Genomic DNA, 13538 nt, shown 5'->3' on the forward strand with positions numbered 1-13538 from the left:
TGCAGAGAGCAGATCAGCCCTCCATCTTTCCGTTCTGCTTTTTGACATGCACATGATCACTCCAAGCATCTGTTTCAGTTCACTAATTAGTGGTGCATTTTTGATAAATGAGTCATGGACAGTATGTAGTCATACATCATTAGTCCGCTAAAACCATTAGTTTAATGTTGTTAATTCAGTTACTTTTTTTTTTTTAAAGAAACATTACAAATATAGATCAGCATGAGTCTGTCAGTGCTACTCTGGTAATCAGAATGAGTGCAACAATAAAACAACTTGGAGTTTGTATTTTAACATAATGTAAAAGTAAATACATTGCTGTGCATATTAAATTGCTATATTGGCCTAAACTGTGGAGCAATATTTGTGTGTTTTTTTTTCCACCTCCTGAGAAAATGCTAGTCAAAAGTCAGGAGTAAAGAAACATATGAAGGAAGAGTTTTAGTGACACACCAGGCTGTGATTTCTTTGATGTCTATTGTCATGCAAAGTTGACTAAGTAGCTGAATCTAACTAAGCTGGAAATGTGAGATTCTGGCTCATTGAAGGTGGGCAGATGGGAGGAGTAACTTGGTCAGGAACTGCAACTAACAAAACTGCTCTTTGTAAAGTCTTTCTTATCTCAATAATCTGTTATCATTTTTGCAAACAATGTGTAGTACATTAGTGGGAACAACATTTGTACAACTCAGTGTAAACAAGTCAATGACACCTGATCTGCAGACTCAAGCTTGGCAGTTTTTTTTTCAGGCTTTCCCATTGTAAGTGAACAGAAGTCTAATCTGACAACAAATGATAGGGCTACTTTTTCTCACCTTCAGGGCTGTCATAAAAAAATAAAATTAGGAATGAATACTTATTTTGTGGCAAGCAGCTTTGAAAGGTGCAGAAATTCATGACTAGATAAAAATATGTTTTTTCATCATTTGCCTGTAGTGGTCCTTTAATAGCCCTGAGGATGTTTTGCTCTCCTGGTTCTTTGAAACTACCTAGACTCACACACATCTGGTAAATCCTAATTGCATCTCTGCCCTTAGCAGCAAACTTCTGTTTTTGAATTCTGTTAACCATTTGTCTCCCCCACTCTCCCATCACAGCATTTTACTGAGTATAGTCTCACTGTCAACGGTTTCATTATATACATTCTTCTTCTTCTTTCAGCTTTTCCCAGTTAGGGGTCGCCACAGCAGATCACCTGTATGCTCATGATTGGCAGTGGAGTTTTACAGTGTCGAGTTGCCAGCCCAGTGCCCAACCTTCCACAGAAGGCACACACACACACACACACACACACACACACACACACACACACACACACACACACACACACACACACACGGCCAATTTAGAGTGTCGAATCCACCTGCAGCATGTCTTTAGGATGTGGGAGGAAACTGGAGCACCTGGAGGAAACCCACGCGACCACAGGGTGGACATGCAGACTCCACACAGAAGGCACCCCAGCTGAGGATCAAACTGGAGAACCTCTTGCTGTGAGGCGACAATGCTAACCATTGCACCACCGTGGCCGCCCCATTATATACTACATTATTGTAATAAAAATGCAGGACTTGATGCCCACATTGTCATTTGACATAGCTCACTGATTTACAGCCAGAAATACAGTGACTTTGTACTTAGATAAGGAGTTAACAGCACCTATCGCAATAAAGATGCAAACTGAATGTACCACTGTTCCAATTACTATCGTTGAACGTAATAGGTTCATAGGTAGTTTTGTGGCTTACGCCTCCCTTTAGGTAGAGAACTAGAGCCATTATTTAGCTGTGCCTGTGTGTATCAGTGACACAGAGGTAACCCCTGGGTGTATCTCCATCCATTGGTCAAGATTTCTCTTAAACAAGGCTGATGAATCTATCCCTCCAGCACGCCCTATTTTTTGAGATGAAGCATGTTCATCAGGTCTGGGTTTGACATTGCCTTGTATGTCAGGCATAGGTCCCTCTGAGAGTTCTTTCAGTCGGGCAGCATAAGACAGATTTTTGAGACCCTTTATCCTTTTGGTGAGGAACTTTTGTGGCCTCTCCAGCTGCTGCAAGTGTCGGGTCAGGTACATTCAATGGGGCATTGTACTCAATCATTGGTCTGATGAGTGATGAGTATAGGGGACCATGACTTTGATCTGGATGTGAATCCCTTCATGATAAGGTGGGCAATGTAGAAGGTCTTCCTAACCACTTTAGCAATATGACTGTCGAATGAAAGGCTACTGTCAACCTGGGTTCCTAGGTCCCTAATAACTTCTTCTGTGTTCAGGGATTGCCACCTATTTGGTAGCTAGGTGACCTTATTTTTGTATGACTATGCATTTCTTGGCATTTAACTTAAGGCCATGGCTCTGGCACCAGTTATCCGTTTCTGTGAGACCCTTCTGGAGGATATCTGTGTCGGATGTGTTTTCAACTACGGCACCCAGTTTGCAGTCATCTGCAAACTTTGTCAGCCATAAGTGTTCTTGGAGTAAAGCCTTCATTATAAGGTACATGGATGGCTATTTATATTGAAAATATAATAGTATACATTACTTGTTACTATGTATAACTTAGATCCAACGAAGTTCTGACAAAGGGCGAAAGTGCTCATCTTTTATTTTAACTTAATAAACTGTTGTTTAAACAAGTAATTCTAGCTTGAATCATGTTGATCTTTGATACAAATCTTACGATGTGACAATGGCCAATTTTCATAAGTCGTATAACAATATCTAAAGTAGTTGTTCCTGTACAACTAGTTTTCCCTTTATGTTAGTACAGTCTAGTTTTCCATATCAAGTTCTCCCATTCCCTGTCTTCCACAGATCTTTTCAGTGTAGTGATGATTTATTGTATTCCTTTTTTCTGAAGACTTGGCTGTCGACAAAACTATCCCTGACTCTGATTCTGCAATCTTCTCTAGGTACTCCCTTCAGTCTGCGAGAAATGCCTGCTGGACAGTTTGTACTGTAGAGAGGGAGCTTGAGGAGTATACCAATGGGAGGGGAGAGGTTTGTTATTTTACACCACTTCTATACTTTAGCACACACAACTGTTTTCTGTCATTCAAAACTGCCGTGCTGTCTGATGTGTTGGCAGTTAGGGGAACTTCAAAGAGATTGGTATATTCAACAGTCACAGCTTGTTGTTAAGTATAATTAACTGCATCATCATCTAGAATCATACCTCCCAATGAACATTATTAGGAAGGACATTCCTCATTTAAGTCTTAAAAGGTCCATATTCCTCAGTGTTCTACATTGAAAGGGCCTGTCATACACTCATTGTTAAAACTGTTTTAACTAATATCTATAGCAAACAGTAATGAATCATCCTAATTCACCACAATTAACATTTTCTATGTAGAAAAGTAGCGCATTTAACCATACTGTGAGTGAGCTTCCTAACTGAAGCTGTTAGCTAGAGTACCACATTTTGTTCAGTTGTTTCACATTATGAAAGACAGTGCTCCACATTTTGGAGATGGAAGTTTGGCAAGTATGTGCAGAATGCCATCACTAAGGGTCAGTTATATGAAATTATATCTGTTGCACATACATCTCCTTTGGTCAGCCATAAATTAAACCTCTTATTGGAAGGCTGTAAATTTGGTAGGGGTTAACAGAGCCATAGAACTGAAATATACTTGTGCAAAAACACTGTTTATTGGTAAACTACAGTATTGCTTTGACGTGTGAAAGTCAACACAAAAATAAGTACACAGTTAAAAATACAATCACAGCACTGCCTCTTAAAAATGTTATACTACTTAATTCTCCAAATGCAGGATGGAAGAGTGCTTTCATTAAAGTACAGTTGTGAACTTAAGCATTGGCCAATTATCTGTAAACATCAGGTAAAAAGAAAAAGACAGTCAGAAACAGGCTGTGACAAACATATATAGGCATTTAAATTCCTTAAGATTCAAGCAAAGCAGGCTTTTATTGTACATGCACAACGCTTTCCCTGACCGGTAAATGTCACACACAACAAACAGCAATTAATCAGAAAGATATAAGCTACTTTTTATACTGAACTCCAGAATTAATTTTCTCATTTTTTTCCATCAAGATATAATAAACAAACCATTGTTAATATAAACTCTTCAACAAATAGTCATTTTCACCATTCTTGCTTGAAATTTCTCTATTCTACAAGCACTCCAACATGCTTTTTTCCACACTTGTTGGCATAGTGACCTTTGTCGCCACACTGTAGAAGCAAAGAGGAAAAAGCTTTAAAATGAAAAACAAATTTGTCATGTAGTGATGCAACACATTATAAAGCAACCATAGGAACTGCAGAGAATTTGCTAAGTACCTGTATGGGGAAAAAAAACATTTATATTTCTACATGTCATTGAACCTGAAAGGAAATTTTTAATTGCTTACAAATACACTGTTAATGCCTCAAATTCAAATGACACTTTTAATGAATTTTATTTTAAGAACATATAAAGCTCCTCTAATACAGAAAATATATATATTTTTTAAATCTGACAAATGTATGTTAGTCAGAATGCAGAAATGGCTAGCTGCATTTCTTGGTCAATCCCCATAGCTTTTTATTTCAATCTGGTTCTATCTCGGAGTCCAACCAGTTTATGAAATGGAACCAGATTCCATTGTTTCAGGAGGGCAAGGAATAAATCAGTCTTTAAAAACAAGTTAACAGAAACATACAATTGATTACAAAAAGATATTAGAAGCAAGCTACCCAACCATGCCAACAGAGTAAATGACAGCACACAGAAATAATGGCATAGAAAAAAAAATTACAGGTACTCTATTCAAAAAGTACAGTTATGTTGCAGATGACTGCAAACTAGGAGCCATAGTCAAGTCCCCAAATGATGTGGACATCCTACAGAAGGGCCTCACTGAGACAGATGCCTGGTGTCAGAGACATGGTCTCAAGCTCAACGCCAAAAAGTGCAGTGTCATCCCCTTTGGTAAAAATTCTGTACCCATGAGCTACCACATAAGCAGCAATCTACTTAACACCGAATGCGTGATAAGAGACCTTGGGACCCAGGTGGACAGTAGTCTCTCCTTTGATAGTCACATTGCCACAGTAGTCAGGAAGTCCTTCTACGTGGCACACCTCATCATAAAAGGGTTCTCATCCAGGAAAAAAAGAGGTCATTGTTCCCCTCGACTCGACACTCATTAGACCCATTATAGAGTACAATGACCCTTTTGGAATGTACCTCACAAGACATCTGCAGCAGCTGGAAAGGCCACAAAAGTACCTCACAAAGAGGATTACTGGCCTCAAACAAATGCCCTACACTGACCGCCTCAAAAAACTCTAGCTTTACTCTGTAGCATATCGTCTACTCCGAGGTGATTTCTGCCTAACATATAAAGCTATGTCAAACCCAGAGCTGTTGGACATGCTACATCTAAAGAAATCCCAATCCCTCCGAGCTACACGCTCTAGGGACCTAAACCTTGTCACCACAATAAACAGGACATGCTGGAGGGATAGATTCCTGTCCCAGAGACTTCCCATACTCTGGAACAGGCTACTCATCTATATCAAGCAAAGTTCTTCATTAGCACTCTTCAAAAAACATCTCGATGAGTGGATGGGAAATAGGAAATACACCCCAGGGATCACTTCTGTGTCTCTGCTCAACAGTGGCACAGGAAAATAACTTTCTTGGGTGGCGTAAGCCAGGGAACCTTGTTGGCTAGGCTTATGTAGGCCCTTGGGCTGATAGCCTAGTACCTACCTATGAACCTTACCATAACTGTAGATTTCCTTGCCTTCTCCAGCTGCAGTATTCATAACTTATAGGATTCCCTGCCATGGAAGCCCATTGTCCGGCCCTTCTACCAAAGCCTACCATTGCTTTAAGGTATGCTGAACATCACCTAAACGCTCCTCATGTAGGGTAAGGTATAAAGGTGATGTTCAGGCATACCATCTTCAGAACTGATTTGTTTTCCTTGGGCTGGTGTTCTACTGGGCCAAAGAGAACCTGCATATCCAGGAAGGAAAAGACTAGGGGAATGGATGGAAGGAGTGAGTGCTGCAGCCTTCAAGCCAAGGGCATCTACCGTTATAGTAATTTTACACAACTGTACTATGTCCTTACATTCACTAGTGCAGTATTCATAACTTATGGGAGAGTGCCAAAGCTCAAGAAGAAACTTAGGAGGAAGTAGCAGCAGTATCGCCCCTCTAAGAAACCATTCCTGCTAAATGCCGATATGCTTCTGCTAGATTAAGCAAAGAAGTCATCTTAGATATATTCTCCTCACGTTTCAAAACTTTCACTATATTTGTGTCTTGTGAGGTCAGCAGATATGTGTGCAGTCCCACGACTGCAGATCTATAAATGTAATCAATTTCATGGAGGTCCATCCCTCCTTTGGAACGGGAATATATAATCTTGGTATGTACTAATTTTTATAAATCATTTGGTGAGCATAAAGCATCTTTCTTGTTTTTCTGTCTAATCTATCCAACACCTTTTGGGGTCAGTCAATCATTCCAAAACTGCAAGTTAGGACAGAAAGAGTAAATTGGTTTATAGCTTAGATTTTGTTCCTAGATGTCAGTGCTGATTTCATGATTAATTTAAGTCTTCTAAAGTATTCCTTATTAAGTTTTATTTGCAATTGTTCAGGTTTTATTACTGATTGTTCATCAATTCCCAAATATTTATACACTCCCTCTTCCTCAAGTTCTTCTATATCACATTCTTGTTCCAAACTGATGTTTTCCTGGTGCTGCAGTTTTCCTGCTTTAAAGGTTGCTTTTGCACATTTATCAAGACCAAATGACATTCTTATATCATCTGAAGAAGTTTTGACAACTTGCAATTGTACTTTCAGTTCCTCATCTGATGAGCTATACAGTTTTAAATCATCGACAAAGAGAAGATGAGACGTCTTTACACTTTGTTGTCTTCTAGGAGCCAAATTATAGCCATGGCCTAAGATGTTAAGTAGACAGCTTAACGGATTAAGGGCAAGGCAGAACAGCAGTGGTGACAGTCACACTGGAATATCCCCCTTTGAATTTTTATCTCTGTGATAATAATTTGTCCTTTATCATGGCTTAATTGTAAAGTGGTCTGCCACTGTTTCATGGTCACTGTAATGTAGTTGATCAGCATAGGGTGTATCTTATACATTTTTAAGCACTCTTATCCATGAAAACGGGATACTATCAAATGCTTTTTTGCAGTCATTCCATGCCATACTTAGATTCTTCCCCTTTTTACAGTTCTCCACTATGATTTTAACAACAAATGATCCTTTGTTGACTTTTTATTGCCCTTTTGTTCTACTGCCATAAATTAATTTTCTTCTAAATGACTATAAACTCTGTCAACATCAATTCCTGTGTATAGTTTATACTTCATTAGAAGGCAAGTTATTGGTCTATAATTTTTAGGGTAGCTTGTAAGTTCACTCAAGTAGAAGTATTGTTTTTCCTTCCTGTTGTTAGCTAGGTTGGTGTCTGTTCAGGGTGTTCATATAAATAATTCTTAATCGCAATTAAATCTTTGTGCAAAGATGTTAATACTTTTAACCAGAAGTTAGGTACCACTTCTGGGGTTTTAATTTGGAAGCTTTTGTTTACTTTGTTTCAATCTCTCCTGCTGTTATTTCATCCCATTTCATATCCTATACCTTTAAACTTCTTATTCTTTCTTTTACTTCTTCTGTCCATTTAACATATTTGCTGTGTTCTATAGGATCTTCATAAATACTTCTCCAAAATGTATCTTTTTCTTTATTCCCCAATTCTCTGTAAAACTTTTTTGGGTCATCAATAAATTGCTTATTTTGTACTTTTCCTTTATATGTATCTGCATGTCTTCTAAAATTTTTCACCTATGCTGAGATTTTATTTGTGATCGTGCATAACGGATCTTGGTCTGCTCTAATATTGCACATTATTTTTATTACGTCAATCTTTTTTAGTATTTTTGTTGATCTGTTCCCTCTTCTATACTCCTCTAACAGAGACACATCTTAACTGCTTTGTAGTTTTTTTCTATTCAGTACTTACATGATGGTATTCACTTTATCTCCTTCCTTTCCCTAACTACCCTGTGTTCCTGTGGTACAATTTTATCAGTTATTAATTTAGCTGCACAGTAGTATATCCTGTTTACTTCTGTTATATCACATGGATTTCTATGGATTGTCCTAATTACTGTGTTCATTTCTTTTATCAAACTTCTGACTTTTGGGGTTTTATTGAACTTCATCAGTCTATTTCTTTCATTGATCTTAATATGTCTCTCTCTATTAAATTAAACAACTCTTCTCTTAGTTTGTTTTATTTTAAACTGGAGCACATTTATTTTCCATTTTCTGTGGGTGCACTCTATAAAGTTCTATAGCATCTTCCTGTGGCACATTCTCTTCAATTTCATCTTGTGCCATCCATTGCTCTGTCATATGGGAACTCACTGGCCTATCACTTCTCAACACTGACTGTCAGAGTTTCCACAGTTTCCTGTTCCTCCCCTTGCTGTCCAACTTCAAATGAATATTTATACTCGTTTCCTGTGGAAGGCTACAAAATATGTTCATATGGCACCTGACCAATTGCTTCCCATTCCACTGGTTTCCCCTTAATTTGAATATCCATTGCTCTTTCCTGTTTTGGTGCTTTCCAAATTAGATTTTCTACACTCAGTCCTTCATTTCACAGATACTCCCATAACCTCAGTTTCTATTTCTTTAACTTTTCCATTACTAATCTCCTTTTCTACTTTTCCTCAGTCTTCTTATTTTTTGTATTGTAAAATTTTTCACATCCAGATTCCTTTGCCTGCATTTCTTTTCAAATATCTTTGGGGCTGCTCTTTTTGTATTGGCTAGTTTTGCTTTCTCTTTGCATAAATATTACACCATATTAAATCTCTTTCTTTCCCACGTCCATATTTCTTCTTCAGATGTTTCCGAATCTTCCTGCTTCTCCTTACTTTGTGCACTCACTCCATCCTGCTGTGATGTAACTTGTGTTAGACCTTCTACACCAAATCCTTCACTTCGCAAGCACTCCATAACTTTAATTTCAATTTTTTTAACTTCTACTTTACTAATTTATTTTTCTACATTTCCTCTTAGTGATATTATTTTCTTTATTTTGAAATGTTCCATATCTGGATGCATTTGCCTGTATTTCTCTTCAAATATCTTTTGGGCTGCCTTCTTTATATTGATTAATTTGGCTTTCTCCTTCGCGTAAATATTCCACCTTATCACATCTCTCTCTCTCTCTTTCCCATGTCCATATTTCTGTTTTATACTTTTCAAAAGATCTCTGTCTCTAATTTCTCCAGATCTTTTTATTTCTAATACCATGACGGGAACGGACCCCATTCCATAAAGTATGATTAAAGTTTGTGAAATTGGTATTGTTTCAGTCTTTGATGTCAGCCAAAAGTGCTCTTCGCAGCACCCGCAATGTGCCCAGTAATGACTCCTTCTGCAATTCGTATGGGGTTACATGGATTGATAACATATCTAAATAGGATTGCAAATTCATTTTTATAAGACCCCAGTGCTCCTAATTCTGTTGGAACTGTCTGAGTATCTTTCTTCCACATTGCTCTCATTTCTGCCTGCAGATCCTGGTATTTTATGACTTTTTGTCTCTCTGTACCCAAGACACTATAGTCACTGGGTGTGGCAATTTCAATGATCGATGCTACTTTTGTCTTCTTTTCTTGAACAACTATATCCAGTTTTCTAGCATCTATCTTTTGAACTGTTGGTAATGGGTGATTCCATGTGATATAAACCATCATTTTCTATGATGCTTTGTGGCTCAAGTTTCCAGTGTTTTTCAGCCACTTCAATACCATAATGTTTGCACAATCCCCAATGCAACAGTCTTGCCACATTATTATGCCTTTCAGTATACAGTCCTTCTGCTGTTAAGTGTGTCACAACCAGCAACAAGGTGTGTGACCGTTTCCAATTCGGTTTTACAAAACCTACATTTGTCTGTTTCTCCCACATGTTCAATGGACTTTGTAAACCAGCTTGTACGTAAGCCCACTATCTTGGTCTGCCAATATTAACCTTTAATTTCTTGGTTTGAATTCGCCTCTTCTTAACCATTCCTTTGTTTGTTCTTGATCAACATGAGGTTGTTCTAGAAATGTTCTATACTTGCAACTATATTTATGTTTTTTCCACATTTCTTGCCTTCTCATCTGGTCCTTCACCTTATATTCTCTCTCTTGTTTTTTTTGCACATTCAGTTGCTGCCTGTTTTTTATTTACTTCTGGTTTGACGTCAATATGTTTCTGATAAATTAACAGAGAAGTCATTTTAGATTTATTCTCCTCATGATTCAAAACTTTCACTACATTTGGATCTTGTGAGGCCAGTAGATGTGTGTGGAGTCCCACAATTGCAGATCTATACATGTAATCAATTTCAAGGAGGCCCATCCCTCCTTCGGGACAGGGAATATATAATCTTTGCATTCACTGATTTTTATAAATCATTTGGTGAGCATGAAGCATCCTTCTTGTTTTCCTGTCTAATCTATCCAACACCTTTTGGAGTCAGTCAATCACTCCAAAACTACGTTAGGACAGGAAGAACAAATTGATTTATAGCTTGGATCTTGTTCCTAGATGTCAATGCTGTTATCAGGATTAATTTAAGTCTTGTAAAGTAAAGTACTTCTTACTGAGCTTTATTCACATTTGTTCATGTTTTATTGCTGATCCATCATCAATTCCCAAGTATTTATATACCCCCTCTTGCTCAAGTTCTTTTATATCACATTCTTGTCCCAAACTGATGTTTCCTGGTGCTGCAATTTTCCTTTTTTAAAGGTTGCTTTTGCACATTTATCAAGACCAAATGACATTCCAATATCATCTGAAAAAGTTTCAACAACCTGCAGCTGTGCTTTCAGTTCCTTATCTGATGAGCTATACATTTTTAAATCATCAACAAAGAGAAGATGAGAAGTGATTATACTGTTGTTTTCTAGGAGCCAAATTGTAGCCATGGCCTAAGCTGTTCAGTAAACAGCTTAATGGATTAATGACAAGGCAGACTAGCAACAGTGAGAGAGTTGCCCTGGAATATCCCCCTTTGAATTTTTATCGCTGGGATAATAATTTGTCCTTTGTCATGGCTTAATTGCAAAGTGGTCTGCCATTGTTTCATGGTTAATGTAATGTTGTCAATTAGTGTAGGGTGTATCTTTTACATTTTTAAGCACTCTTTTATCCATGAATGTGGGCTACTATCAAAATGCTTTTTTGTAGTCAATCCATTCCATACTTAGATTCTTCCCTGTTTACAGTTCTCCACAATAATTTTATTTAACAACAAATGATCTTTTGTTCCATAGGACTTTCCTTTATTGCCCTTTTTTTTTCCACTGCCATAATTGAGTTTTCTTCTAAATGACTATAAACTCTGTCGGCGTCAATTCCTGTGTAAAGGTTATACGTCGTTGGAAGGCAAGTTATTGGTCTAATTTTTTAGAGTAGCCTGCAAGTTCACTCTTAAGTAAGAGCATTGTTTTGCCTGTTGTTAGCCAGTGTGGTGTCTGTTTGGGGTGTGCATATAAATAGTTCTTACTCATGGCTAAATTCTCAACAAAGATGTTAATACTTTTAACCAAAAGTTAGGTACTGCGTCTGGGCCTGGGGTTTTCCAGTTAGAGGCTTTTCTTAACTTTGTTTCAATCTCTCTGGCTGTTGCATCATCCCATTTCATATCCTGTACCTTTAAACTTCTTATACTTTCTTTTACTTCTTCTATCCATTTAGCATCTTTATGCTCCACAGGATCTTCATAGATACTTCTCCAAAATGTATCTACTTCATATTTTTTTGGTGGTCTTTCAATTCCTTTTACCTTATTTCCCAATTGTCTACAAAACTTTTTGGGGTCATCAATAACTTGCTTATTTTGTACTTTTCCCTTATATTTATCTGTGTATCTTGTAATTTTTTTCCGCCTGTGCTGAAATTTTTAATTTATTTGCGATACTGCATGATAGATCCTGCTCTGTTCTAATACTGTGCATTGCTTTAATCACATCCGTCTTTCTTAGTATTTTTGTTGATCTATTCCCTCTTCTATAATCTTCTAATAGTGACACTTCTTGTCATAATTGCTTTATAATCTCCTGTAAGGCCTTCCCCTTGTCCTGAAGGGACAAACAGCTGCTTCCCCAAACAAAAGGTTATTATCCAGAGGAGCATCCATCAACTTAGCCTTAATATCATCAGGTAAAGGTTGAAGCCTAAGCTAAGAATACCTCTTCTTTACTGAACAAAAAACAGCAGACCAAATCATGCATCCGTTGCATCATAACTACATCTGATAGAATGAAGTATTACTTGAGAAAAGTCCCTAGCAAGGAAAGAGCAGATGATTTACTCTCACTCTGGAAGATCAGAAAAAAAGCTGATAAGCCTGAGAAAGAAGAGCCAACACATACCTAGATATATGGTTCTGATAATTAATAGCCCTAAAAGCTAGGGTAGCTGACGTATAAGCCTTCTTACCCAGCCTGACCACGGTTGTGCTTTCCTTGTTAGAAGGCAGTAAAACTTGGACGTAGGAAGCAATTGAGATGGCTCATCAGAGACCACAGAAGGATCAGCAGCAGGACTTTTCAACAAAAAGGAACAATCCTCGGGCACCCTGTAAAACCTACAAGACTTCTTGGGAGCAGGGGACAGGGAATCAGGCACTTTAGAAGCACTGGAAAAAAACATCCAGTAAAGCAGCCAAAGCAGGAGGAATAGCCGCAGGTTTAGGAGGTCCCATTTGCAGTAACTCATAATACCTCTTATGGATATCAGAAATTGGGCACAATCCCACTTAAAAAATTCCATCATCCTAGAGATTATGTCTCCAAAGAAAATTTCCTCATAAGGAGAATCTGGACTATAGTATTCCTCCTCCTCAGACCCGAAGTCTAAAGCAGAAGGAATCTGGGTAGAATAAATAAGAAATTATTCATAAGAATCCAACTCTTCCTCAGAAGAATTCAATTCCCTTGGTCTTTTAAATGTAGAAGAGGATGAAGGAGGAATAGGAACCAAAACCCCTTGAGGAGACCTTAATGACAGTAAAGCATTAAACAAATCCTGAGTAAAAGCCTGCCACTCACTTTGTAGATCCCTAGGAGCAGAAGAAATATGTTTAGTTTTTGGTTTCTTTTTTTTTTAAGGGAATGTCCATAGTAGAAATCTGAGAAGGCTCTGACTCAGGACAGCATTGCACAACCATAGAAGGAACTTCTTCCCTAGAAGAAACTGTGGAACCCCTAGACCCCTCAGAAACAATCAACTGTGGTTCCTCCTGAACATCCGAAACGGACACCTGGAAAGCCTCATCAGATGTGCTGCCCACCAGATCCTTGCTGGCCTCCAACCCAGACACGGCAGAGAAATCAGACAACACAGCCAGGCAAGCCTCTGGGTTTGTAACAGCCTCAGTAGAAACACCTGGCAGAGGCTGGACAGCTGAAGATTCCAGTCTTACCTTTTCACCTTCTTCTTTCCTGATGAAGGACTGGGT

The 13538-nt window shown here is 38.1% G+C and overlaps 1 protein-coding gene across 2 annotated transcripts in view; it reads right to left on the reverse strand.

The window, feature by feature from the left end:
* Positions 1-3639: 3639 nt before the first annotated feature.
* The window catches only part of CPSF4L (cleavage and polyadenylation specific factor 4 like), a 498262-nt gene continuing 488363 nt past the window's right edge, over positions 3640-13538 (reverse strand). For both annotated transcript variants that reach the window (XM_044085126.1, XM_044085125.1), the window contains one exon: positions 3640-4205. In XM_044085126.1, the coding sequence (XP_043941061.1) occupies positions 4140-4205 (66 nt within the window). In that variant the 3' untranslated portion in view covers positions 3640-4139. The remainder of the gene's footprint in view (positions 4206-13538) is intronic.

This window comes from Protopterus annectens, chromosome 10.part0, assembly GCF_019279795.1.
Source record: "Protopterus annectens isolate FY-2018-M chromosome 10.part0, PAN1.0, whole genome shotgun sequence".
Lineage (NCBI taxonomy): Eukaryota > Metazoa > Chordata > Ceratodontiformes > Protopteridae > Protopterus > Protopterus annectens.